The 24,862-nt window shown below is 45.1% G+C and overlaps 1 protein-coding gene across 2 annotated transcripts in view; it reads right to left on the minus strand.

Annotated features, from left to right (window-relative positions):
• LOC115474052 (NACHT, LRR and PYD domains-containing protein 3-like) overlaps positions 1-24,862 on the minus strand; it is a 66,591-nt gene that overhangs the window by 25,299 nt on the left and 16,430 nt on the right. For both annotated transcript variants that reach the window (XM_030209350.1, XM_030209349.1), the window contains one exon: positions 18,287-20,000. In XM_030209350.1, coding sequence (XP_030065210.1) covers positions 18,287-19,983 — 1,697 coding nt within the window. In that variant the 5' untranslated portion in view covers positions 19,984-20,000. The remainder of the gene's footprint in view (positions 1-18,286; positions 20,001-24,862) is intronic.

Raw genomic sequence — 24,862 nt, forward strand, 5'->3', positions numbered from 1 at the left:
GGATGCGAAGGGGGGGGGCATGGATGCGAAGGGGGGGGAGAAGAGGGCGGGCCACGCTGGGACATGGGAGAGAGCGTAGCATGGATGCGAGGGGGGGGGGGGGAACATGGAAGGACGAGAGGGGACTTGCTGGAAAAGGATGAATGGAGGCGGCAGGGGACAGAGGAGCATGGATGGGCATGGATTGGGAGGGCAGGACTCAGGGAGAGAGGGAAATTGCTGGATAGGGAAAAATGGAGGGGACAGGTGACAGATGAGCATGGATGGCCATGGATTGCAAGGGCAGGACTCAGGGAGAGGGGAATTGCTGGATAGGGATGAATGGAGGGGACAGATGGGCATGGATGGATATGGATTGCAGAGCAGGCCTCAGGCAGAGAGGGGAAATGCTGGATAGGGAAAAAAGGAGGGACCAGGTGACAGAGGAGCATGGATGGGCATGGATTGGAAGGGCAGGACTCAGGGAGAGGGGAATTGCTGGATAGGGATGAATGGAGGGGACAGATGGGCATGGATGGATATGGATTGCAGAGCAGGCCTCAGGCAGAGAGGGGAAATGCTGGATAGGGAAAAATGGAGGGGCCAGGTGACAGATGAGCATGGATGGGCATGGATTGGAAGGGCAGGACTCAGGGAGAGGGGAATTGCTGGATAGGGATGAATGGAGGGGACAGATGGGCATGGATGGATATGGATTGCAGAGCAGGCCTCAGGCAGAGAGGGAAAATGCTGGATAGGGAAAAATGGAGGGGCCAGGTGACAGAGGAGCATGGATGGGCATGGATTGGAAGGGGCAGGACTCAGGGAGAGGGGAATTGCTGGATAGGGATGAATGGAGGGGACAGATGGGCATGGATGGATATGGATTGCAGAGCAGGCCTCAGGCAGAGAGGGGAAATGCTGGATAGGGAAAAATGGAGGGGCCAGGTGACAGATGAGCATGGATGGGCATGGATTGGAAGGGCAGGACTCAGGGAGAGGGGAATTGCTGGATAGGGATGAATGGAGGGGACAGATGGGCATGGATGGATATGGATTGCAGAGCAGGCCTCAGGCAGAGAGGGGAAATGCAGGATAGGGATGAATGGAGGGGGCAGGTGACAGACAAACATGGATGGCCATGGATTGGAAGGGCAGGGCTCAGGGACAGAGGGGAATTGCTGGAAAAGGATGAATGGAGGGGGCAGGGGACAGATGGCCATGGATTGGGAGGGCACGGCTCACACTCTCTCTCTCTCATATACAATGTCTTTCTGACTCTCACTCTCACACACTCTGTCTCACACTGTATCACATTCACTCTCTATGTGCCACACAGTCACTCACACACTCGCTTGGTCTCATACACTCACTCAAACAGAGAATCTGTGTCTCACACACACTCTCTCTCTCGCCCACACACACACACTCTCACTCACACTGTGTCTCACATACACACTTGCACACACTCTCATTCTCGCACACACTCTCATTCTCACACACACACTCTCTCACAAACACACTCACACCCAGACTCACGCTCTCTCTCACACAATCACACTTTCACTCTGACTCTCAAACAGACACTCTCACATACACTCTCCCAAACATACACACTCCGAGGAAAACCTTGCTAGCGCCCGTTTCATTTGTGTCAGAAACGGGCCTTTTTTACTAGTCTTTATATATTGCACAGTACAGGGGGATATGCATCACTGTTTTTCTTTCTTTGGTGTTACACTGTATGAAGAGTCTGACTTCTTGGGGATTCAGTTAAATTTTTTTTCTAGTACAGTCCTGATCAGCCAATATAAATGGGACCAAGCCATTATAAGATAAGTGCAAAGTCAGATAATAAGGAAAATGGCAACCCCTTAAAAATGCACAGAACACATATTTTATGCATGAAGAACAGACAAATATTGTTTATTAACACTATTTAGCAACAAAATAAATGAAAAAAATTTATAGGGCATGTTTGCACTTCTTGCACAGCAGGCAATTTGAGCAAAAATACAATAGTACAGAGGCAGTTTGAACAAAAAAACAGAACTGTGCAATGGAACCATATTTATCTACTGCATGTTTAGTCTTATTTGAGTTGTCTTCTACAGCAGGCAATGTGAACAGAAATACAGAACTGAACAGAGCATGATTGGAGCCCCACTTCTCAAGCTCACTGCTTTGTCTTCTCCAGTCAATAACCATATACATAAGTACATAAGCACCGCCATACTGGGAAAAGACCAAGGGTCCATCAAGCCCAGCATCCTGTCTCTGACAGCGGCCAATCCAGGCTTCAAGAACCCAGCAACCCCCCTCCCCCCAAAAAAATTAATAATGTTCAATGGACTTTTCCCTCAGGAATCTGTCTAAACCCCCTTTAAATTCCGTAAGGCCAGCTGCTGTCACTACATTCCAGTGGCGTAGGAAGGGGGGCGGTGGGGCGGTCCGCCCCGAGTGCACGCCGCTGGGGGGGTGTTGGCTCCGCTGGTTCCCTGCTCCCTCTGCCCCGGAACAGATTACTTCCTGTTCCGGGGCAGAGAGAGCAGGGAACCAGTGGAGCCAACGCAGCTCCCAGCGACGTGCACTAGGGGGCGGATCAGGGGCGGATCGGCCCTCTCACCCGCCCCTCGCTTCCTAATTCAAGTAAGAATGTGCTCTGGGGGGGGAGGGTGCGCGGCGAAGGGGGAGGGTGCCATGCTGCACCCAAGGGGGGTGTGCAGCAGTGACCCGGCCCAGGTGTCAGCCGCCCTCGCTACGGCACTGCTACATTCTCCGGCAACAAGTTCCAGAGTCTAACTACACGCTGAGTAAAGAAAAACTTTCTCCTATTTGTTTTAAATCTACCATATTCTAGCTTCATCTTGTGTCCCCTGGTTTTGTTGTTGTTTGAAAGTGTAAACAAACGCTTCACATCTGTCCGCTCTACTCCGCTCATTATCTTGTAGACTTCTATCATATCACCCCTCAGCCGCCTTTTCTCCAAGCTGAAGAGCCCTAACCTTCTCAGCCTTTCCTCATAGGGAAGTCGTTCCATTCCCTTTATTATTTTCGTCGCCCTTCTCTGCACCTTTTCTAATTCCTTTATATCTTTTTTGAGATGCGGCAACCAGAATTGGACACAATACTCGAGGTGCGGTCGCACCATGGAGCGATACAACAGCATTATAACATCCTCGTGTTTGTTTTCCATCCCTTTCCTAATAATACTCAACATTCTGTGTGCTTTCTTAGCCGCGGCAGCACACTGGGCAGACGTTTTTAACGTCTTATCAACGATGACTGCCAGATCCCTTTCTAGGTCCGTAACTCCTAACGTGGAACCTTGCATGACATAGCTGTAATTCGGGTTCCTCTTACCCACATGCATCACTTTGCACTTGTCAACATTGAACTTCATCTGCCACTTGGACGCCCAATCTCCCAGTCTCACGAGTTCCTCCTGTAATCTTTCACACTCCTCCTGTGACTTGACGACCCTGAATATTTTTGTGTCATCTGCAAATGTAATTACCTCACTAGTTACTCCCATCTCTAGGTCATTTATAAATATGTTAAAAAGCAGCTGTCCCAACACAGACCCCTGCGGGACCCTACTAACTACCCTTCTCCACTGAGAATACTGACCATTCAACCCTACTCTTTGCTTCCTATCTTTCAATCAGCTCTTAAACCATAGTAATACCCTACCTCCGATCCCATTTCCTCAGGAGTCTTTCATGAGGCACTTTGTCAAACGCCTTTTGAAAATCCAGATACACAATATCCACCGGCTCCCCATTGTCCACATGTTTGTTCACCCCCTCAAAAAAATGCAGTAGATTGGTGAGGCAAGACTTCCCTTCACTAAATCTACTACTACTACTTAACATTTCTAGAGCGCTACTAGGGTTACGCAGCGCTGTACAATTTAACAAAGAGAAACAGTCCCTGCTCAAAGAGCTTACAATCTAATAGACATTTTTTTTTTTTGGGGGGGGGGGGGGATAAGGTGTAGGTTGACATTAATACAAATAATTGTAGCCCATGTTGACTTTGTCTCATCAGCCCATGTTTTTGTACGTGCTCTGTAAATTTATTCTTGATAATAGCCTCTACCATTTTGCCCGGTACCAACGTCAGACTCACCGGTCTATAATATCCCAGATCTCCTCTGGAACCTTTTTTAAAAATCGGCGTAACATTGGCTACCTTCCAGTCTTCCGGTACCACACTCGATTTTAGGGATAGATTGCATATTACTAACAGTAGCTCTACAAGTTCATTTTTCAGTTCTATTAATACTCTGGGATGAATACCATCAGGTCCTGGCGATTTACTACTCTTCAGTTTGCAGAACTGACCCATTACATCCTCCAAGTTTACAGAGAATTTGTTTAGTTTCTACAACTCGCCTGCTTCAAATATGTTTTCCGGCACCGCTGTCCCTCCCAATTCTCCTTGGTGAAGACTGAAGCAAAGAATTCATTTAATTTCTCCGCTACGGCTCAGTCTTCCCTGATCGCCCCTTTAACACCATTTTCGTCCAGCGGCCCAACCGATTCTTTAGCCGGCTTCCTGCTTTTAATGTAACTAAAAAGTTTTTACTATGTATTTTCGCTTCTAACGCTAACTTTTTTTCAAAGTCCTTTTTTGCCCTCCTTATCTCCGCTTTGCATTTGGCTTGGCATTCCTTATGTTTTATCTTGTTACTTTCAGTCGGTTCTCTTCTCCACTTTCTGAATGATTGTTTTTTGGTTCTAATGACTTCCTTTACCTTACTTTTTAGCCACGCCGGCTGACGTTTGGTCTTTTTTCCCCTTTTTCTAATATGCGGAATATGTTTGTCCTGTACCTCCAAGATGGTGTTTTTAAATAGCATCCACGCCTGATGCAAGTTTTTTACCCTGCGAGCTGCACCTTTCAGTATTTTTTTCACCATTTTTCTCATTTTGTCGTAATCACCTTTTCTAAAGTTAAACGCTAGTGTATTTGATTTCCTAAATTCACTTAATTCAATGCCAATATCAAAACTGATCTTATTATGATCACTGTTATCAAGTGGCCCTCGCACCGTTACCCCCCGCACCAGACCATGAGCTCCAGTAATGACTAAGTCTAGTATTATTCCTTCTCTTGTGGGCTCCTGAACCAGCTGTTCCATGAAGCCGTCCTTGATTTCATCAAGAAATTTCACCTCCCTAGCGTGTACCGATGTTACATTAACCCAGTCTATATGTGGATAATTGAACTCACCCATTAATATTACATTGCCCAATTTATTCACTTCCCTAATTTCCTTTGACATTGCTGCGTCCATCCGCTCGTCCTGGCCAGGTGGACAGTAGTACACTCCTATCACCGTCCTTTTTCCCTTTTCAAATGGAATTTCAATCCACAAAGATTCCAATAGGGGTTTTGTCTCCTGCAATATTTGCAGCCTATCCAAGTCAAGGTTCTCATTTACATACAGTGCTACCCCTCCTCCTATCCTATCCACCCTATCGCTATGATATAATTTGTAGCCCGGTATGGCTGTGTCCCATTGGTTATCTTCCTTCCACCAGGTCTCAGCGATGCCAATAATATCCAATTTATCATTGTGTGTAATGTACTCCAGCTCTCCCATCTTATGTCTCAGGCTCCTGGCATTTGCGTATAGACATTTCAATGCATGCTTGTTGTTCCGTTTTATATTACGTTTAATACATGGCATTATTAATGTGTTATCTTCTGTCTGGTCATTATTAATTTTATTTAAGGCCATCTGATCTGCTACAATTTCTTTGACATCCTTACTTACAAGTAACCTTTTCTTCCCTGTCTGGGTGATATCCTTAAAAGATACCTTATCCTGAACCATGCGATTTGAGCGACTGTCGGCCTTCCCCCCCCCCCCCCCCCCCGGTTTCTAGTTTAAAAGCTGCTCTATTTCTTTTTTAAAATGAAAACCAGATCCTGCAGTGCCCGCTAGACTCTATCTGTTAATGCAAATGAAATGGCTTACTTCACTGGGTAGAGAAAAGCACAGCCCCAGAGAGCACCCCCCACACGATTTCAGCACAAAGAATAGGAAATCACCAACACAGCAATTTAATACAATTTAAAGAAAAATCTTCTAGCCCAAAATTGTAAAATTAGCAATTTTAGATTAAGGAATAGGAGAGACCCATAGGCGCCCCGTATAAGAGGCTTGGGGAGGCTAAGCCTCCCCAGCCCGCCACTGCCCTGCCCCGCCGCCGCCGTACCTTTAAATATTATAGTTTTGCTGGAGTCGCGGGCAGCCGGCATTGAAGATATCGGCAGGCTTATGCCGGTTCCAACAGCCTTCCCTTCAGGGTTGCCAGGTGGAAAATTTTTTTCCAGCCCGATGGAGCCCAAAAAACAGCCCAAAACCCGCCCAAACACAAACCCCGCCCCTGACACCCCCACCCCCGCATCATCAACCCCGCCCCCGCCGTCATCAACCCCGCCCCCGCCGTCACCGGCCCCGCCTCCCACGTCACCGGCCCCGCCTCCCCGTCATCGCCCCCGCCTCCCACGTCATCGGCCCCGCCTCCACGTCATCGGCCCCGCCTCCCACGTCATCGGCCCCGCCTCCCACGTCACTAACCCCGCCCAAAACGTCATTAACCCCACCCAAAAACGTCACTAACCCCGCCCCCCCGCGGCCGAAAAAACCGCCCTGAAGGCCAAAAACAGCCCAAAAAACCGCAACCCGCCGCGGGCAAAAATTTCCCGCAGCGGGTCGCGGAAAACCGCCCAATTGGGCGGTAAAACCGCCCACCTGGCAACACTGCTTCCCTTCCCTCGTTGCAAGTCGGATGATGGCTCCGCCCTCTTCTGACGTATTTCCTGTTTCTACGAGGGCGGAGCCATCATCCGACTTGCAACGAGGGAAGGGAAGGCTGTTGGAACCGGCATAAGCCTGCCGATATCTTCAATGCCGGCTGCCCGCGACTCCAGCAAAACTATAATATTTAAAGGTACGGGGGGGGGGGGAGGAGGAAACAGGGCAGACGGGAGAGGAGAGGAGGGTTGCTGCACATGGTGGAAGAAGGGGAGAGGAGGGTTGCTGGATGGAGGGAAGGTGAGAGGAGGGTTGCTGGACATGGTGGAAGAAGGGGAGAGGAGAGGCAGGGGAGAGGAGGGTTGCTGGATGGAGGGAAAGGGAGAGGAGGGTTGCTGGACATGGTGGGAGAAGGGGAGAGGAGGGTTGCTGGATGGAGGGAAGGTGAGAGGAGGGTTGCTGGACATGGTGGAAGAAGGGGAGAGGAGAGGGCAGGGGAGAGGAGGGTTGCTGGATGGAGGGAAGGGGAGAGGAGGGTTGATGGACATGGTGAAAGAAGGGGAGAGGAGGGTTGCTGGATATGGTGGAAGAAGGGGAGAGGAGGGTTGCTGGATGGAGGGAAGGGGAGAGGAGGGTTGCTGGATGGAGGGAAGGGGAGAGAAGGGTTGCTGGACATGGTGGAAGACGGGGAGAGGAGAGGGCAGGGCAGGGGAGAGGAGGGTTGCTGGATGGAGGGAAGGGGAGAGGAGGGTTGCTGGACATGGTGGAAGAAGGGGAGAGGAGGATTGCTGGATGGAGGGAAGGGGAGAGGAGGGTTGCTGGACATGGTGGAAGAAGGGGAGAGGAGGGTTGCTGGACATGGTGGAAGACGGGGAGAGGAGAGGGCAGGGGAGAAGAGGGTTGCTGGATGGAGGGAAGGGGAGAGGAGGGTTGCTGGACGGTGGAAGAAGGGGAGGAGGGTTGTTGGATATGGTGGAAGAAGGGGAGAGGAGGGTTGCTGGACATGGTGGAAGACGGGGAGAGGAGAGGGCAGGGGAGAGGAGGGTTGCTGGATGGAGGGAAGGGGAGAGGAGGGTTGCTGGACATGGTGGAAGAAGGGGAGAGGAGAGGGCAGGGGAGAGGAGGGTTGCTGGATGGAGGGAAGGGGAGAGGAGGGTTGCTGGACATGGTGGAAGAAGGGGAGAGTAGGGTTGCTGGATATGGTGGAAGAAGGGGAGAGGAGGGTTGCTGGATGGAGGGAAGGGGAGAGGAGGGTTGCTGGACATGGTGGAAGATGGGGAGAGGAGAGGGCAGGGGAGAGGAGGGTTGCTGGATGGAGGGAAGGGGAGAGGAGGGTTGCTGGACATGGTGGAAGAAGGGGATTGGAGGGTTGCTGGATGGAGGGAAGGGGAGAGGAGGGTTGCTGGACATGGTGGAAGAAGGGGAGAGGAGAGGGCAGGGGAGAGGAGGGTTGCTGGATGGAGAGAAGGGGAGAGGAGGGTTGCTGGACATGGTGGAAGAAGGGGAGAGGAGGGTTGCTGGACATGGTGGAAGACGGGGAGAGGAGAGGGCAGGGGAGAGGAGGGTTGCTGGATGGAGGGCAGGGGAGAGGAGGGTTGCTGGACATGGTGGAAGAAGGGGAGAGGAGGGTTGCTGGATGGAGGGAAGGGGAGAGGAGGGTTGCTGGACATGGTAGAAGAAGGGGAGAGGAGAGGGCAGGGGAGAGGAGGGTTGCTGGATGGAAGGAAGGGAAGAGGAGGGTTGCTGGACATGGAGGGGGAGGGAGGAGTGAGGAAGGAGATGAGATAACAGAAAAGGAAGAGAGTAGAAAAACTGCACATGGATGAAGAAAATAGGCAAAAGCTGGATCCACTGGACAGTCAAGTTTGCGGAAGACCCAGCTTTTACTTATGGATGTAGGACAAGAAATGAAGAAGAAAGGCGGAAAGTAAAGAAATAAATGGAAAGGAAGCCCTGGAAACGGAGTTAAGAGGACAGATAGCAGCAGAATCGGATACTGGGCCAGCACAATCAGAAAAACAAAGTCACCAGACAACAAAGGTGGAAAAGATCATTTTATTTTCATTATAGTGTTTGGAATATGTCCACTTTGAGAATTAGGTGTTCAACATTAAAAGTTGATTTACTTATTTATGACATTTTATCCCACATGAAACATGAATTAGGATGTTTTGTGGCTCTACATGAGAATTGTGATATTATGATCCCTTGTTTCAATATTGTTGACTGTCTGCATTTTCCGTATGGGTGGTATATTGGTGTATTAGGTTCTGCCCAGTGTAATATTTATGGTACAGTAAGGTTCAGAGTGTGTTTTTGCACAAAGTTGTGCATAGTGTTTTGCAGTTGAGCGATTGTGGTTAGTATATGCTTTGAGCAACCACTTTATTCTTTGACATATGATACATAGCTAATATCTAAATTTAATAAAAGGTATTAATTGTGACATTTATTTTTTTTTTTTCTGTGTGTGATCAGACAATTATGGATTTAAGCCCCACCCCTGGCCCCACCCCCTTTAGCCTCCCCAAACAGTTGGGCCACCGACCGCCTATGGATAGACCCACAGCAAAAGAAAGAACAGTGGGGGTTTTTTGTTGTTTTTTTTTCCTCTCTTAAAGTTTTAGATAAGATATATACTCAAAACAGTTATAGAAGAAAAGTTTTAGGACTCTAACAGCCTCAGTCCCTCAAACAGTTTAGTAAGAAAAGTTTTAGAACACAGGCAGACAGGGCCGGTCTTAGGCAGAGGCGACAGAGGCGGCCGCATAGGGTCCCGCGCTTAGGGGGGCCCGGCGCGGCGCACCTCAACTCTGCCTCACTCCAACTAACCCCCGCTCGGACGACCGCATCATGATCCCGCTCGGCCGCCGCCGCTCCGCTCCCGCCACGTTGCGGCACGGTGCCCATCCCCCGCTGAGCCCACCGTCAGCAGCCTCCCGCCTCCCCAGACCCCAACAGTTGCACCGACAGCCCCGACACACAGTTGCAGCACCAGCGCGACGGCCCCAGCTCCTGACAGAGAGCTGCAGTGGCGGCTCACCCCAGCATTTCACTTCCCTCTCAATGTCCCGCCTTCTGATGAGGTATTTCCTGTTTGGCGGACGGGAGTCACTGAGCAGGAAAGCTGCCTGGAGCCTGGTCGGAGGTGAGCCGGTGTGCGAGTGAGTGCGACTAAAAATAAATAGACAGTCAAGTGGAGTTCGAGCTGGAGCAAGTTTATGCCACTGCCATTCAAAGGTAAGCCAGGTATGATGATAGCTTTTCTTATAAGGAAGAAGGAAGTTCAAACCCCTTTTGTGCCATTTTAAAGGTAAATACTATTGCAGTAGTCTATTATTCTCCCATCAGTGATTAAGTCAAAATTTAGTGTTTTATGAAGGGCAGTGACAGGAAAATATCAAGAGGTTAGCTAAAGTGATGCATGTATGTGAGGGGTGGGGACAGGGGCAAGTGGAGAGGGCTAGTAGTGTCAGACTTTACTGTTAATTTGCCCAACGTTATTGAAAACCTAAAGAATCCCAAGTGGGCAGACTAAAAATTGTCCATCTAAAAGGTACTTATCTTGCTAAGCTGGCCAGATCATGTGTAATTAGGAGAATTTGAGTTTCCAAAGCAAATAGCATTGTAGCCTCAAGAAAGAGGGGCATTCTTCTAAGCATGTTCAGCTTAGGAGAGGAAAAGAGCACATATAAAATCCATTTCCAAGGAACCTTTTTAAATTAAAAAATAGGGGAATTTGAAAGTACTGGATCTTTTCTTAGTATTTTTCCTTTATTCTCCTTTGTTATGAGAATTGGAACTACTAATTGTAGTGGACTTGAACTGAATTTCTGGGGAGGGGGGGTTCATGATAGCATTCTGCTTATTTCAATCAGTTTTTTTTGTACAAGTTGTACAAGTTTAGCTTCATTTGTCTTTATTTGAAATTTCATAAATAAAAAATTTTCTAAAAATGGAATAATCTTATCAATGGGGTGGAGCTAGGGTGGGGTGGAGCTATGGTAGGGGCAGGGCTAGGGTGGGGAGGGGCTAGGATGGGGCGCCACCAAATTGGTCTGCACAGGGCCCTGTACTTGCTAAGACCGGCCCTGCAGGCAGACTGCTACTAAACCAAACCAGCTCTAAGAATCCCACAGGTTTGAGGTAAGTGAAGCTCCCTCACTTACCACCTGGATATACACTAATCACCCCTCCTCCTCTATCTGTTATGCAAATGAAATGGCTTCACTGGGTAGAGAAAAGCACAGCCCCAGAGAGCACCCCCCCCCCCCCCCCCCACACACACACACACACTATTTTAGCACAAAGAATAGGAAATCACCAGCACAGCAATTTAATACAATTTAAAGAAAAACCTTCTAGCCCAAAGTTGTAAAACTAGCAATTTTAGATTAAGGAAGCAGACATCAAGACAGCAGAACTGAAACTGGAAACTCCGTACTCCAAGTTCACAGGCAAAACAGATCTAAGAATGAGTGTAAGAATAAAGAATGTGCTGTAAATGTAAACGATCAAACAGGAATAGGTGTACATACAGTATTGTATAAAACTCATTGTGCAAAAGAATCTTACCATGGTTCCCTTGCTGCAAAAGAACAGTCTCAGATAAAAAATGATTCCCTGGCAGGAAAAGCAGGCTCTCTGGTCCCAGGTCAAACAGTGCTGCCTTTGCAGAGCAACAGCATATCAGGACTAAAAACTTCTGCCATGCTGTAAAAGCAAGGTCTCAGCTCAAAACATCTTTAATGGTTCCCTCACTGCAAAATCGAGGTCCCAGGCTAAACACTGCTGCCTTTGCAGAGCAGCAGTGTGTCAGGTCCAAAAATTGCTGCCATACTATAAAAGCAAGGTCTTCTCAGCTCATCTTCAATGTTCACTTTCTTTAGAACTTTCTTTACCATCATCCAATGCTCAAACATGTGCTTCTAGAAGCAGCGTCTCAGATCAAAAAATGGTGTGGGTCCCAGGTTCAAAAATTACTGCACATACAGTACTAGAAAACTGGAAGCGAAGTTACACGCTTCTTGACGGCGATGAGGGTGTATGAAGGCTTAGCAGCTGCAAAGCATGGTTCCCTTGCAGAGAAGCACAGTCTCAGATCAAACATGGTTTCCTTGAGGTGTGAAGCTGAAAAACAGGAAAAGAACCTGCATACTTCTTAACGACAACGTGATGATATCACCAGGGGATCCGTTGGATATACCAGATGGACAGATTAGCGAAGGTTGGATAATAGAGACTATGCTGTATTTTTATTTTGTGGTTCTTGGTTTGTGTTCTACGTGTGTGTTTCTGTTAGCATTGACAGTATGATTGATCTGTTCTAATCTGGTTTGTTTAGTTTTCCAATAGATTTACTGATGTTCTAGTGCTGAGTGCAGTGTTTGTGGTACTGTCTTTTCCTAGGTAGTTGCTTGTTCTGTGACTTGTGGAAGATACTGCTATTATGGGATGTTGGAATTGTTCTCTAGGTCCTGAGTGACACTTATAGCGTTTTGTATTAAATCAAATCAAAATCAAATCAAACTAGGGCTCATATACCACTAAAATCCCCATCAGGGTTCAATGCGGTTTATAACAATTAACAGAAGCTTATACCACACTCAGTACATGCTAATGGTTTTAATCCTGTATGCTTTATTTTGTGAATAATAAGGAATATCTTCTGACAGAAGTTTTTACCACGCTCAGCACATGTAAATAGTTTTACTCCTGTGTGGACTCTCTGGTGCTTTGTTAGCTCTGATTTATGAATAAAACTTTTTCTAAATTCAGTGCATGTAAACAATTTCATCCCTGACGGGATCCTATGCTGTGTTGACAATAATTTCCGGCAACTGAAACTTTTCTTACACTCTATACTTGAAACTGGTCTCTTTCCTGGGTGAAATTTTGTATTTTTTGTGGAGCGTTCTTCCTGGTTGAAACTGCTATCATAACCAGGACATGAAGATATTCTCTCATCAGTGTTTTCCTGATATTCTGTAATGTTTGCTTTATTGATACTGCTTTCCCCATATTCTATACTTGTACATATTCCAGTTTCTTTATTATTTTTCAGGTGTTGCATTAGCTCTTTCTTCATACTGAAATCTTTCTCATACATGTTTTCTGTTGTCCTTCTATTTCTCCCTTTTGACTGAAGGGTATTCCATACATTTAGATAGTCTCTTCTCAGTGTCAGATCCCTCTCAATGTCTCTACTAAGAGGTCAGGCATGAGTTTACTATCCTGACACTCTTCTGGTGGGCTATACACAGCTACTACCATTGCTTTCTGTCTTGAGAGTCCATAGATATAACATAGTTCGTATCATTCAGGCGCCGTATGACCTTGGAAGGTCCCGCCCAAATAGCCTGAAATTTATTCTCACGTAATGGGACTAAAATGAGTACCTGCTGGCCCTCATAAAACTCTCTATTTCGGGCCTTATGATCATACCAGGTCTTTTGCTTAGTCTGGGCTGCCTGAAAGGTATCTCTAACAAAGCTCACAAGTTCTTCTCATCTCTGCCATATATTAACTACACGTTCAATTACAGGAGTGTCAGAGGTATCAACTTTCCCCTCCCTATGTTCTCTTATTAGGTCAAGAGGACCTCTCACCCTCCGGCCATAAAGCAACCCAAATGGAGAGAACCCTGTAGACTCCCAGGGTACTTCTCTGTATGCAAACTGTAGGTAGGGAAAGTACTTCTTCCGGTCTCAGTCTCCTGTCTCCAGGAAAGTCTTTAACATATGCTTTAATGTCCCATTAAATCTCTCCACCAACCCATTAGTTTCAGGGTGATATGGGGTGGTAGGTACAGATTTCACTCCACAGTGTGCCCACAGATTTTGGACCAGCTCAGACATAAACTGGGTTCCTTGTTCTGAGAGTATTTCTCATGGATATCCTAACTGGGAAAATATTTCTAGCATGGCAGTGGCAATTTTCTCTGCTTCTATTGAGGATACGGCTACAGCTTCAGGATACCTGGTAGCAAAGTTCAATACTGTCAATATATATATTTTTCCAGTCTAGAAAGGGACAGCTAGAGGCCTCACTATATCAACAGCTATTCTCTCAAATGGCTCACTGATATTGGGTAAAGGTTTCAGGGGAACTCGAGGGTGATCTTGGATCTTACCCACTCTTTGGAGTAGAGGAGTAGCCTAGTGGTTAGTGCAGCGGACTTTGATCCTGGGGAACTGGGTTCGATTCCCACTGCAGCTCCTTGTGACTGTGGGCAAGTCACTTAACCCTCCATTGCCCCAGGTACAAAATAAGTACCTGTATATAAGTAAACTGCTTTGAATGTAGTTGCAAAATACCACAGAAAGGCGGTATATCAAGTCCCATTTCCCTTTGGCACACATCTCAGCCAATAGAAGTTCTGTGTCAATCTAGTGCATGTGCGTGTCACCCCCTGATGTCCTGCTAGTGCAATCTGTAGAAGTAGTTCTCTATATGACCTGGGCACTATAAGCTGCTTTCCTGCTGTCCAGGACCTATTAGGATCAACAGGATCAGTCTTTACAAGTCTCACTGGTTGGTTGACCAGCCCTCTGCCTCAGGGCTTCTAGGTCAGAGTGCTGTGCTTCCTGAAAAGCATGTCTCTGTCCTATATCAGTATCCATATCTGGAAGGGTCTCTGCTGGTGACTCTGACAAATCAGGGTCAACAGTCTGATCAATAGGTGTAGGTGTGTCAGTTCAGCCAGGCTGTTCCATACTCACAACCCCGGTCACCTCTTGAACTGGTGCTGCTGGAAGCACTGGAGCACCTCCTCCTTTCACTTGGTTCTGCATGGACTGGGTCAGGAACTGGAGAGGTGATCTCTGCTGTTTCTGCTTGTTGGGCTGCCCAGGCCTGACTATGAGTCACCACAGTGGAAATGCTGATGCTGCTATCAAGGGTAATGTTCATTGGACCCATGTCGGTCCCACAAAGCATTGGTACCAGCATTTTTTTCATTATTCCTACTTCTCTGTATCCAGGCTTGTTACCCCAAACCAGGAATACTCAAGCAATGGGTACAGTCTCTCTGGATCTATTGACTAACACTACCTCTGCAGTGCGCCCTAGAAGAATAGCATCTTCCAGCACTAACTCTGGTCATAATAGTCATGCTAGAGCCAGTGTTCACAAGCCCAGCCACCTGGCTCTGATTCACAGTTAATGGGGAGCTGTAGTGTTGTGGAAACCCATCTGCTTCCTTGCTTGATGAATGACCAGTAACTTTCTGTGCTGCAGCAACTGTATGGGTCTCCTTCGTGGGACTGGAGCCACCCACGAAAGCCGCCAACTTTGGTGCAGGAACTGAAATGTTCTTAAGTGCAGGCTTGGGATTATCTAGGCAATCCGCTTTGAAATGTCCTGGTCGCCCACACTGGTAATAAGGATGTTCATGCCTAAAGTCTTTAGGTTTTTGGGGAACACTGGATGATTTGATGACAGTCTCTGAGGTTGCATGAATATTTGGCTTAGAGCCTTGGCTGCCCTTAGATCCTGACTGCTGCGGATAAGGATGGTTTCTCTTTGCCAACCAGTGATGGTTAGCCATGAAGATTTCAGCCAACTCAGCCGCTTTCTCTGGAGAACGGGGCTGGTGATCTTGAACATGTTCCCTCACCTCTGGACAACAACGCTGACAAAACTGCTCCAGGACCATCAGGTTTGGCAGTCTTCCAGGGTTTCAACCTCAGCTCCACTGAGCCACCACTGGTGCTGGTGTCTTAGCTGGATCACAAACTCACTGTGAGTATCATCTGCCCCCTTTTGCAAAGTCCAGAACTTTAGTCTGTAGGTCATGGAGGTAATGGCATAATGGTTCAACAAAGCTTTGCGCACCAACTCAAACTGGGAGCATATCTCCATGGACAGTCCTTGGAATGCCTCAAGTGCTCAACCAGTGAGCTTGCCTCCCAGATAGCGCGCACCCAGGTGTCCTTTTACTAAAGCGTGCTGAAAAATGGCCTGTGCTAGTGTAGGCATGTGTTTTGGATGCGCGCAGGTCCATTTTTCAATGCGCCTGTAAAAAAAAGGCCTTTTTTTGGCCAAAAATGGACGTGCGACAACATTAAAATTGCCACGCATTCATTTTGGGCCTGAGACCTCATCACCACCCGCTGACTTAGCGGTAAGGTCTCACACTTTAACAGGGCAGTAATCGTCAGCGTGTGTACACTGCCGATTACCGCCTGGTTAGCACTGCGCAGTAAAAAATATATATATATATTCCGCTGTGCGTATTGGATGCACATAACAAAGTGGAATTACTGCCCAGGGCACGTGGTAGTCAGGTGATAATTCCAAATTGACACACGTTGGACACGCACAGGTGCATAAGTGCCTTTGTAAAACACCCCCCCCCCCCCCCCCCAGTCTTTCTGAGGAATCTCATTGAGACAGCAGTAAAAAAAAATGTGTGTATGTACCTATAAGAAGTGCTCACAAGGTAAAGTAATGGAAAAGTTTTGCTCACTTCAACTCAGTCCTTTGCTCATGAAGAAACATTTTGCTCATGTCAACTCAGTCCTTAGATGGAACACTGGTTATGAGGTTAGTTATATAAAGCATTTTGCACATCTTCAGCCTGTTTTACATGCAGAAAAGGGGTTTTATAAAATTGCATGGCTGAATATATCCATATAAGTATGCCTGCCAACAACACTGCATGTATTTATATATGCACTGCACATAGGCAATGGAAGGGGTGGAGTTGTGATGTATGGGTGTACATACATACATTATATGTACACATTTTACATTTTACATGCTATTGTGGATAGTTCTGAGAGCATATTTTATAATGGCACAAAGGCTTTTATGTCACTTATATAAAACAGAGATACCATAGGTGCCCTGTTATAAAATTAGACCTCATAAACTTAAAACAAAGCACACAGATTACGGGTCAAGATGGCAACAGAAGTGGAAGTGAGGCAACCCAGCTCCTGAGACTCGAAAACGCTTTGGCGCAAGGAAAGCTCTTCCCGATTTCGTTATGAGGAAGAGAAAGGGAAAAACGATGGTACCTTCCTCCGTGGCTGTGCCATCTACTCCCGCCACCCGCCAGATGACTTTGGAGAGCTCTCGAGTGGGTGCTTTTGGAGAACGAATGCCCACTTCAATAGTCTCGACCTCTCAGGGGGCCGAGCACAGCATAGAAGGAGTGACGTTGAGTCCTCCTTCCCTAACTGCTCCTCCGCGACCCGGAGGCGATTCTCTGCCCATGGGGTCACATTCGCTGGAGGTTTTGGATTTACCCAGACCTGCGACGTTCGTTGAGGGAGGACCTATGGGCACTTCTACCCCTGGAAAAGAATTACCACCGCAGGAATCAGTGCAGGTCGCTGCTTCCATTTCTTGTGAGATTGCAACTATGACTGCCGGAGGTTTAACAAGACCAGCAGTGGTAACTATGACTACGCTTTGGGATGCCATTCAGACTGTGAATAGTACTTTACTTTTGATGAACAATACAGTAACAAGTGAAATATCAGACCTGAAACGGTCTAATCAAACTTTGCTCGAACAGTCTCAAGAGCAGCAAACTAAAATAATGAAAATAGAAGGAGAGGTTGAAAAACTACAGAATATTACCTCAGCTTTAATTAAAGAAATAGAAATTCAAGAGAGAAAATTGGAATTCCTTGATAATAATGGGCGTAGAAACAATTTGAGATTTTTGAACTTTCCGAAGTCGCCTATGATAAATGCGAGAGATATGCTTAAGAAATATTTTACTGAGGTATTGGAGATTCCAGTGGAAGGGTTTCCCCCTATCACGAGATCCCAATATATAACTGGTATATCCACTCAATCAAAAGAACAACCTCAAACTATTTCACCCCCTGAACTGAACTTGACTAAATTCTTGGAGAACTCTCTCGAATTGATTTCTGAAAGAACCACACTACTGGTAACTTTTGCCCTTGAGTTTGATCGAAATAATATTCTTCGGTCATATTTCCGACATATTAATGACTCCTTCTTGGGACAAAAGATTCAAGTGTTTCCAGATTTAGCTCAGATCACACAAAAAAGGAGAAAAGAATTTCTTTTGTACAAACCTAGGGTTCTGAAACTAGGTGGTACATTCATATTGAAATTTCCTTGTAAATGTTTTATTTCTCTTGATTTGGTGAATTATATTTTCTTCACTCCCAAGAAGTTGTTAGTCTTTATTGAATCAAAGGAAAAGGCTATTCCTACCATGGGGGTACTTCCCTTAGAAAATTATGCTGCGTATTGGCTGTGCTCATTTGTTATTCTCTTCCATTATGTAATTTAATTTTTCTTCTTTTTCCTTCTGTATAAATTCTTAGTATCTTGACCAATAATTGTGGACAAAAGAAAAAAAAATAATTTTCCTTTAATTATACTAGTTAGTATAATATTTAATATTGTATAAGTGATATGTTTCTGATATTTCATCACATTTATGTTAGTTGATGTAAATGTTAAATCTATAAATAAATAAAAAAGCACACAGATTACAATGTATGTAAATACTGAAAGTATCTGCTGAAGTACTTTCCTACTTACCGAATATCCAGACAGTTTGCAATTCCCAACACTAATACATCAAGTTGCTGATATCCAAGTTGGCAGTCATGAAGATTAAGAGAGTGCTTTTTGCAGCTAAAATTGATACAGAATGCCAATGCACGGCAATCTGCTACAGTCAGGGATAGAGAGGAAAGGGTGATCTCGGTGAAATGTTCCATGGCAGCCTTCACAAATTCTACGTCCTGAGTCTCAAACAAACAGTGAAGCAACTCCACCAACTTCTGTTCTTTAAGGGGTGGATTCTGTGTGGCTGATACCATCACCCACTTCATTAAGATTGCCTTAATCTGAGAATCAACCTTACATGATAGGCTTCTCTGTATATAGCTGATTGTGTCTCCATTGAGCAAACCAAAAAGAAAACGCACAGTTGCTACTAGAAACCCATCTGTTCCCTCTTGATTGTCTTTCAGTAACTTGATCACATTAGGTCCTTGATCTGTGCCACTTTCCCTTATTTGTGGCTTCTCTTCTAGAACAAAGAACAATGCAGCAAAGAACTCCTGGAAAGTGAAATGGACAAAACTAAAGGTTCTACGGGTCACGGTACCTTCCTGGTACTGGTTTTCATTCAAAAACAGGGCCAAGATATTATCTACATCTAAATTATGTTTTTTAATTTGCTCTTCTTCAAACAGGTTCATCTGTTTCCTCATGCCTTCTTCTGCCAAGGTGCTAAGGCATTGCAGGTTCTTTTGTGAAGTTTGTTTGCAAGAACAGTGATTTAACATACCAGTGACAAAAAACACAAACAATGAGGTGTTGGTTGTCAGGTTCTCATCCAGAGGTTGTCCACTTTCATACTGTTGTTGAAGCACCGTACATATACTCCAGCACACAATGGGTGCAAAGCACATGGAGTATACCATTTCATTCGCTTGTACAAATGTGTAGGCTTGTTTAGCTTGCTGCCCATCTTCAAAAAAATTTGAGAAATATGTCTCTCGGCCCTTTGGGGAAAATCCCAGGATCTCAAAGGAACATGGTGTCACTAAATAGCACTTGAGTTTTTCTACTGCCATTGACCAGCTAGTGATTAATAAATGTGATTTATTGAGGAGAGTTTTCCTTAATAAGCCATTAAATATACACGATATGCTAGTCTTCTCATGAGGATCACTGCACATTTTACTATTCAGGTAGTCCAAGGAAAATCTCAGCTCATCAAATCCATCAATTAAGAGAAGAAGATTTTCAGGGTTTGCTAGTATTTCACTTACTGGTATCTTCAGGTCCTGACAATTACTTAGAAGCAGATTCGCCAGGCTTGTCTCTGTCTGAATGAGCTTCATTTCCTTGCAGTTGAGGTAAAAAATATAGTCAAATTTTTCATAAATGTTTCCGGATGCCCAATCCAGCATAATCTTCTGTAAAGTTATTGTCTTCCCAATGCTGGAAGGTCCCTGTAGCACTACAGTGCTTGGAATAAGTCCGTGCTCATTGGGTTCAAAAAACCTATCTGTTCCAATGGAAATATATTCAAGTTTTTCTCTTTGATTCAAGTCCTCCAAATCCTTGTTTCCACCAGCAACTATCTGATGCTGTTCATCCTCCTGCCAGCGGTGTTTCTTGATAATTAAAGGAGGGATATACCTCTTAGTCAATAGAATACTTTCCCCAAGGCGAGAATTCTTGTCTTGAATCATTTGGTATTCTTCTATCATGGTCTCCATGTACTTCTGTCTGTAATCTAATTACAACAAAGCATCAGTTGAAGTATAGTAATGTTGCACACTTATAACAGATGTTTTCCATAGAGAGCAAGATTGATAAAACACAAAAGTAGGTGACATCATCTAAACAGCATCATAAAGGAACTGCTCTCCAAAAGCTCAGAGCTTAGTGTATAGTCCTTTCCATGCTCAGTGGTCTTCTCAGTTCCTCAGTCATTCAAAAGCTGTAGAAAGAAGACAGCTCTATGGTGGTGGGAGGGATTGTGTGCCTTATCAAACCTGTTATTTACAGAAAACACCTGTTACTGATAATCAACATTCCTTTTTAGGTCAATAAGCAGGACTGAGTTAGGCACACAAGTGGGTGATCCATGAGCTAAGGTTGCTCAGTCTTGAATTGTGTTAGGCTGCTTTTAAGCAGTCTGTGCAGTTAACTGTGAGAACTGATATGCCTTAGTAAAAAGCACTGTGCTTGGTTGAGGCTCTGTTCAAACAATAATGTGCAGCAAAAGCATGAAGGAAAACTACATAGATATTTAGTAAATGGCAAGGCCAACTGTAAGAGCCACTGTTGGTGCAGAAGGTCTAATTTGATAACTGGATTCAGGGTGGAGCTGGAAAACTGATAAGAAATGCAGAAACCGAAGAAAATTATTGCTTCAGTCAGGAGAGTTATGGACCTGGCTGTGATTATGACTGTATTATGAGGAACCAGTCATCCAAGTAAAGGAAGATTAGATGCCCTTGTTTATGGAACTGGGGAGCCATTAGCAGGAGACAGCTTAAATGTATTGTAAGGACCAGAGCTGAAGGACTGATACTGGAACTGGCTGGAAAGAAGACAAGTTTAGGGTACTCCTGATAATGAAGATGTAATAGCATACCTGTAGTTATGTCCCTTAGAAGATATGGAAGCTCACTATCTGAACAAAAAAAAACAGAATAGAGGGGGCACTGTGTACTCTAATTTTGACATTGCAAACAAAATGATTGAGACCTCTGCAATCGAACATAAAGGTTCCTGTCTTTTGAGGAGGTGAAAAGTATATCAAGTAGAATCCTCAAGTTCTCTCCTGTGGTGGTGAAGATCTTATGGTCCTAACCTGGAAAAGGCAGGCTCCTTCTTCCAAGAAAATGAGGTGGAGGGGGGAAGTCCAAACTATAATAAAGGTGAACAGGGGAGTAACTGATTAATTTAAAGGATGGTCATTTGGGATTATAGCAAGGATCCATGCATGCAACCCAGTTTCATTCCCACTAACGGAAAGGAAAATTTATAAGCCAAATCTGCACAGGCAGAGTTGGTTGAGTATTTCCCAAAGACTAGAGGCTTGGATCATAATGAAGAAGAAAGTTGATGATTAGATTCAGCAGGAATCACTGGTGTTTGCTAACTAGTTTCTCCTAACCTTTGTTCAAAGGAAAGTAGTCGTTGATGCTGATGCAGCTGTTATTGGTAGTGAGAAACTTCTTACAGTAATAATAGTGATTCAAATAGTTGTCAAGGCAATGCTCATAGAAGAACATACAAGAGGCCAACACTGCGAATAGATATTGAAAAATACAGAATAATGATATTTAATTCTGTCTTGTAGTGCTTGTAGTTTAATTAATTTTAAATCTTTTTTTTTTTTGGGGGGGGGGGGGGGGGAGTCCCTAACTCAAGGGACATGTGTCCATCCAAAGTGGATATTGTCACAGAAAGCATTAGTCTATTATAAGGCAAAAATATCTGATTAGCTTGTAGAGGCTGAACAATACCTGCTTAGAGACAAAGGCCTCATCATTGGTTGTGATCAGGTAAGTGGCACTTCAATGGCCTCTGTAGAATGACAAATGGCTGGGATTATAGCCGAGTAGAAGAAAGGATGTGATATGCAGTCTTAGGGCAGTGCACATAGTTGTTTAATCCATGAACAAAGGAATATATGGGTCTGTCTACCCAGAGAAATGGTAGAGAATTTCCTTCAATATTTAGGGGTTGACATTTAAAGACACTTGGGGAGGGGGGGGGAGTTATCAATGTGGGCTATTGTTAAGAAGGGTTATTTTACCACAGGTCATCCCATTTTATTCAATGAGATCCTGTACTAAAATAGCACGTAGTAAAATAACCTATTTTAGTGATAGCCCACATTGATAACTTCTCCCCCTATCCAGATAGCAGGTGCTGCTATCTAGATAAGCACCACTGAGGGGGATATTCAGCAGCATTAACCAGATAGCGCTACTCAATATTTCCTCTAACTACCTCAGCACTATCCAGACAGGGCCAGGGTGGCCCATGGACAGAGCTTGGGTGGAGCTGGAAGTTAACTGGATAGACTTTCCTAACTTTATCAGTTATTTTTTAAATTTATTTTCAGCACAGAAGGATACTGGTATACAATTGTGGCGGTTGTTATGTCCACCTTAAAGACTGTGCTAGGGTAGCTTTAGCTGAATTGAGAATGTTCAGAAAAGTAAAGCAACAGGGAGTAGACTCCATATAACATTCCTCTGAGCATGTGGGAGGTATTTGCCAGAGGCAGCATTCCTCTCATCACTCAGTCTGGTATACTACCACTAAAAACAAAGATAGTCTCAATAGTGCTGGAGATATTCAGCCCTGTTATTTGTTGGGTTATCAAGGTGACCATACAAAACATACAGTTTTCCAGGTCATGACCGGAATCCTTCCAGCCCAAATAGAATGGGTATAGGTCTTCAAGGTGGAAGGGTTCCCAAATAAATTTAGTCAGAGTACACAAGGACAGATAATATCTAAGAAGTTTAACAGTATACTGAAAAAAATAATAAAAATAACAGAAGGATAACCTGCTCTTATTTCTTTTCAAGTGTCTACTTATGTTTGTTAAAATTTCATAAAAGAAAAAGAAAAAAATAGAAGAAAATTTGATGGGAAAGCTTTGATACACTTCTATTCAGCAGAACAGAAGAAACGAAACCAAAAAGCTGAGAAGACTGCTGTGCTTGGGAAGAGATAAGCATTCTAATAACTTTAACATAACATAACAGCTTGCTTTTATATTCGACAAATACCTCATTAAGGGGGTCTTTTACTGAGGCGTGCTAGCGTTTTTAGCGCACATTAAAAATAAGCACACGCTAAACACTAAAGATGCCTATCCGCCTGATTTTCGAAACAGATCACCGCCCATTTTCCGACACAAATCGGGAGATGGGCAGCAATCTGTTGATTCCAGCCAAATCAGCATAATTGAAAGCCGATTTTGGCCATCTCCAACTGCGTTACGTAGCGGGGCTGGCGAAAGTTCAAAGGGGGCGTGTCGGCATGGTAGCGACGGCGGGACGGGGGCGTGCATTCAGATGGCTGGCTTCACCCGATAATGGAAAAAAGAAAGCCGGCCCTGACGAGAATTTTGTCCGTTTTATTTGGACCCTTTTTTTTTTTAGGTCTAAGTCCCAAAAAAGTGCCCCAGCTGACCAGATGACCACCGGAAGGAATCGGGGATCACCTCCCCTGACTCCCCCAGTGGTCACTAACCCTCTCCCACCAAAAAAAAAAAAAAAACTTTTACAACTTTTTTTGCCAGCCTGAAATGTCATACCCAGCTCCCTGACAGCAGTAAGCAGGTCCCTGGAGCAGTTTGTAGTGGGTGCAGTGCGCTTCAGGCAGGTGGACCCATGCCCATCCTCCCCCACCTGTTCCACTTGTGGTGGTAAATGTGAGCCCTCCAAAACCCACTGTACCCTCATGTAGGTGCCCCCCTTCACCCCTTAGGGCTATGGTAATGGTATAGACTTGTGGGTTTTGGGGGGCTCAGCACCCAAGGGAAGGGTGCTATGCACCTGGGAGCTAATTTAGTTGTTTTTTTTTAAGTTTTTGAAGTGCCCCCTAGGGTGCCCGGCTGGTGTCCTGGCATGTCAGGGGAGCCAGTGCACTACAAATGGTGGCTCCTCCCATGACCCAAAGGCTTCCACTTCATCGGATTTGAGATGGCTGTCTCCGGTTTCCATTATGGCTGAAAATCGGAGACGGCCATCTCATCTAACCCCGGCGAGCGATTTGGCCGGCTCCAAGCGTATTTCGAAAATACGCTTAGCTCTGCCCCTTTGCGGCGCCATCCCAGAAGATGGCCGTCCATCAATTTGGCCGGCGCCCTTCGATTATCCCCCTCCACATATTCTTATGGGCGTCTTTAGCGTTTAGCGCGCGTCTATGTTTAGCACGTGCTAAAAACACCAGCACCCCTAAGTAAAAGACCCCCAGAGGATCTATGCAGATTACAGTCAAGAGATTGGCCAATTAAACCAAGAAGTACAATAAAAAATTTAAAAATTATGAGTAACCTAATTTTGACATTATACAAAACAAAATAAAACAAACTATCATAAATAACAAATAATCTAATTGCTTAGTACAAATTTTTGAAACAAAAAGTCTTCACTTCTATTCTAAATCAGATATAATTTGAAATGGACTACATATGAAAAGCTAATCTCTTCCAATGTGTTGCTGCCTGATAATAAAAAACCAAATTCTCTGCTACAGTGAGCCTGTTGCTTTTTTTTTAAGTGGAGGAGTGGCCTAGTGGTTAGGGTGGTGGACTTTGGTCCTGAGGAACTGAGTTCAATTCCCGGCACAGGCAGCTCCTTGTGACTCTGGGCAAGTCACGTAACCCTCCATTGCCTGCTGCATTGAGCCTGCCATGAGTGGGAAAGCGCGGGGTACAAATGTAACAAAAATAAATAAATATATATATATTTTATCCCTTTAGGGTCAGGGAAAACAAAAATAGATAAGCCTCAAAATGAATAAAGAGAGTTAAATCTTGAGTAACTTATAATATCATACATATAGGCAGGAGCCAAACCATACCAAATCTTGAAAAGCATATAATTCTGAGCTATAGGA

This window comes from Microcaecilia unicolor, chromosome 7 (genome assembly GCF_901765095.1).
Source record: "Microcaecilia unicolor chromosome 7, aMicUni1.1, whole genome shotgun sequence".
In the NCBI taxonomy this organism is placed as follows: Eukaryota; Metazoa; Chordata; class Amphibia; order Gymnophiona; family Siphonopidae; genus Microcaecilia; species Microcaecilia unicolor.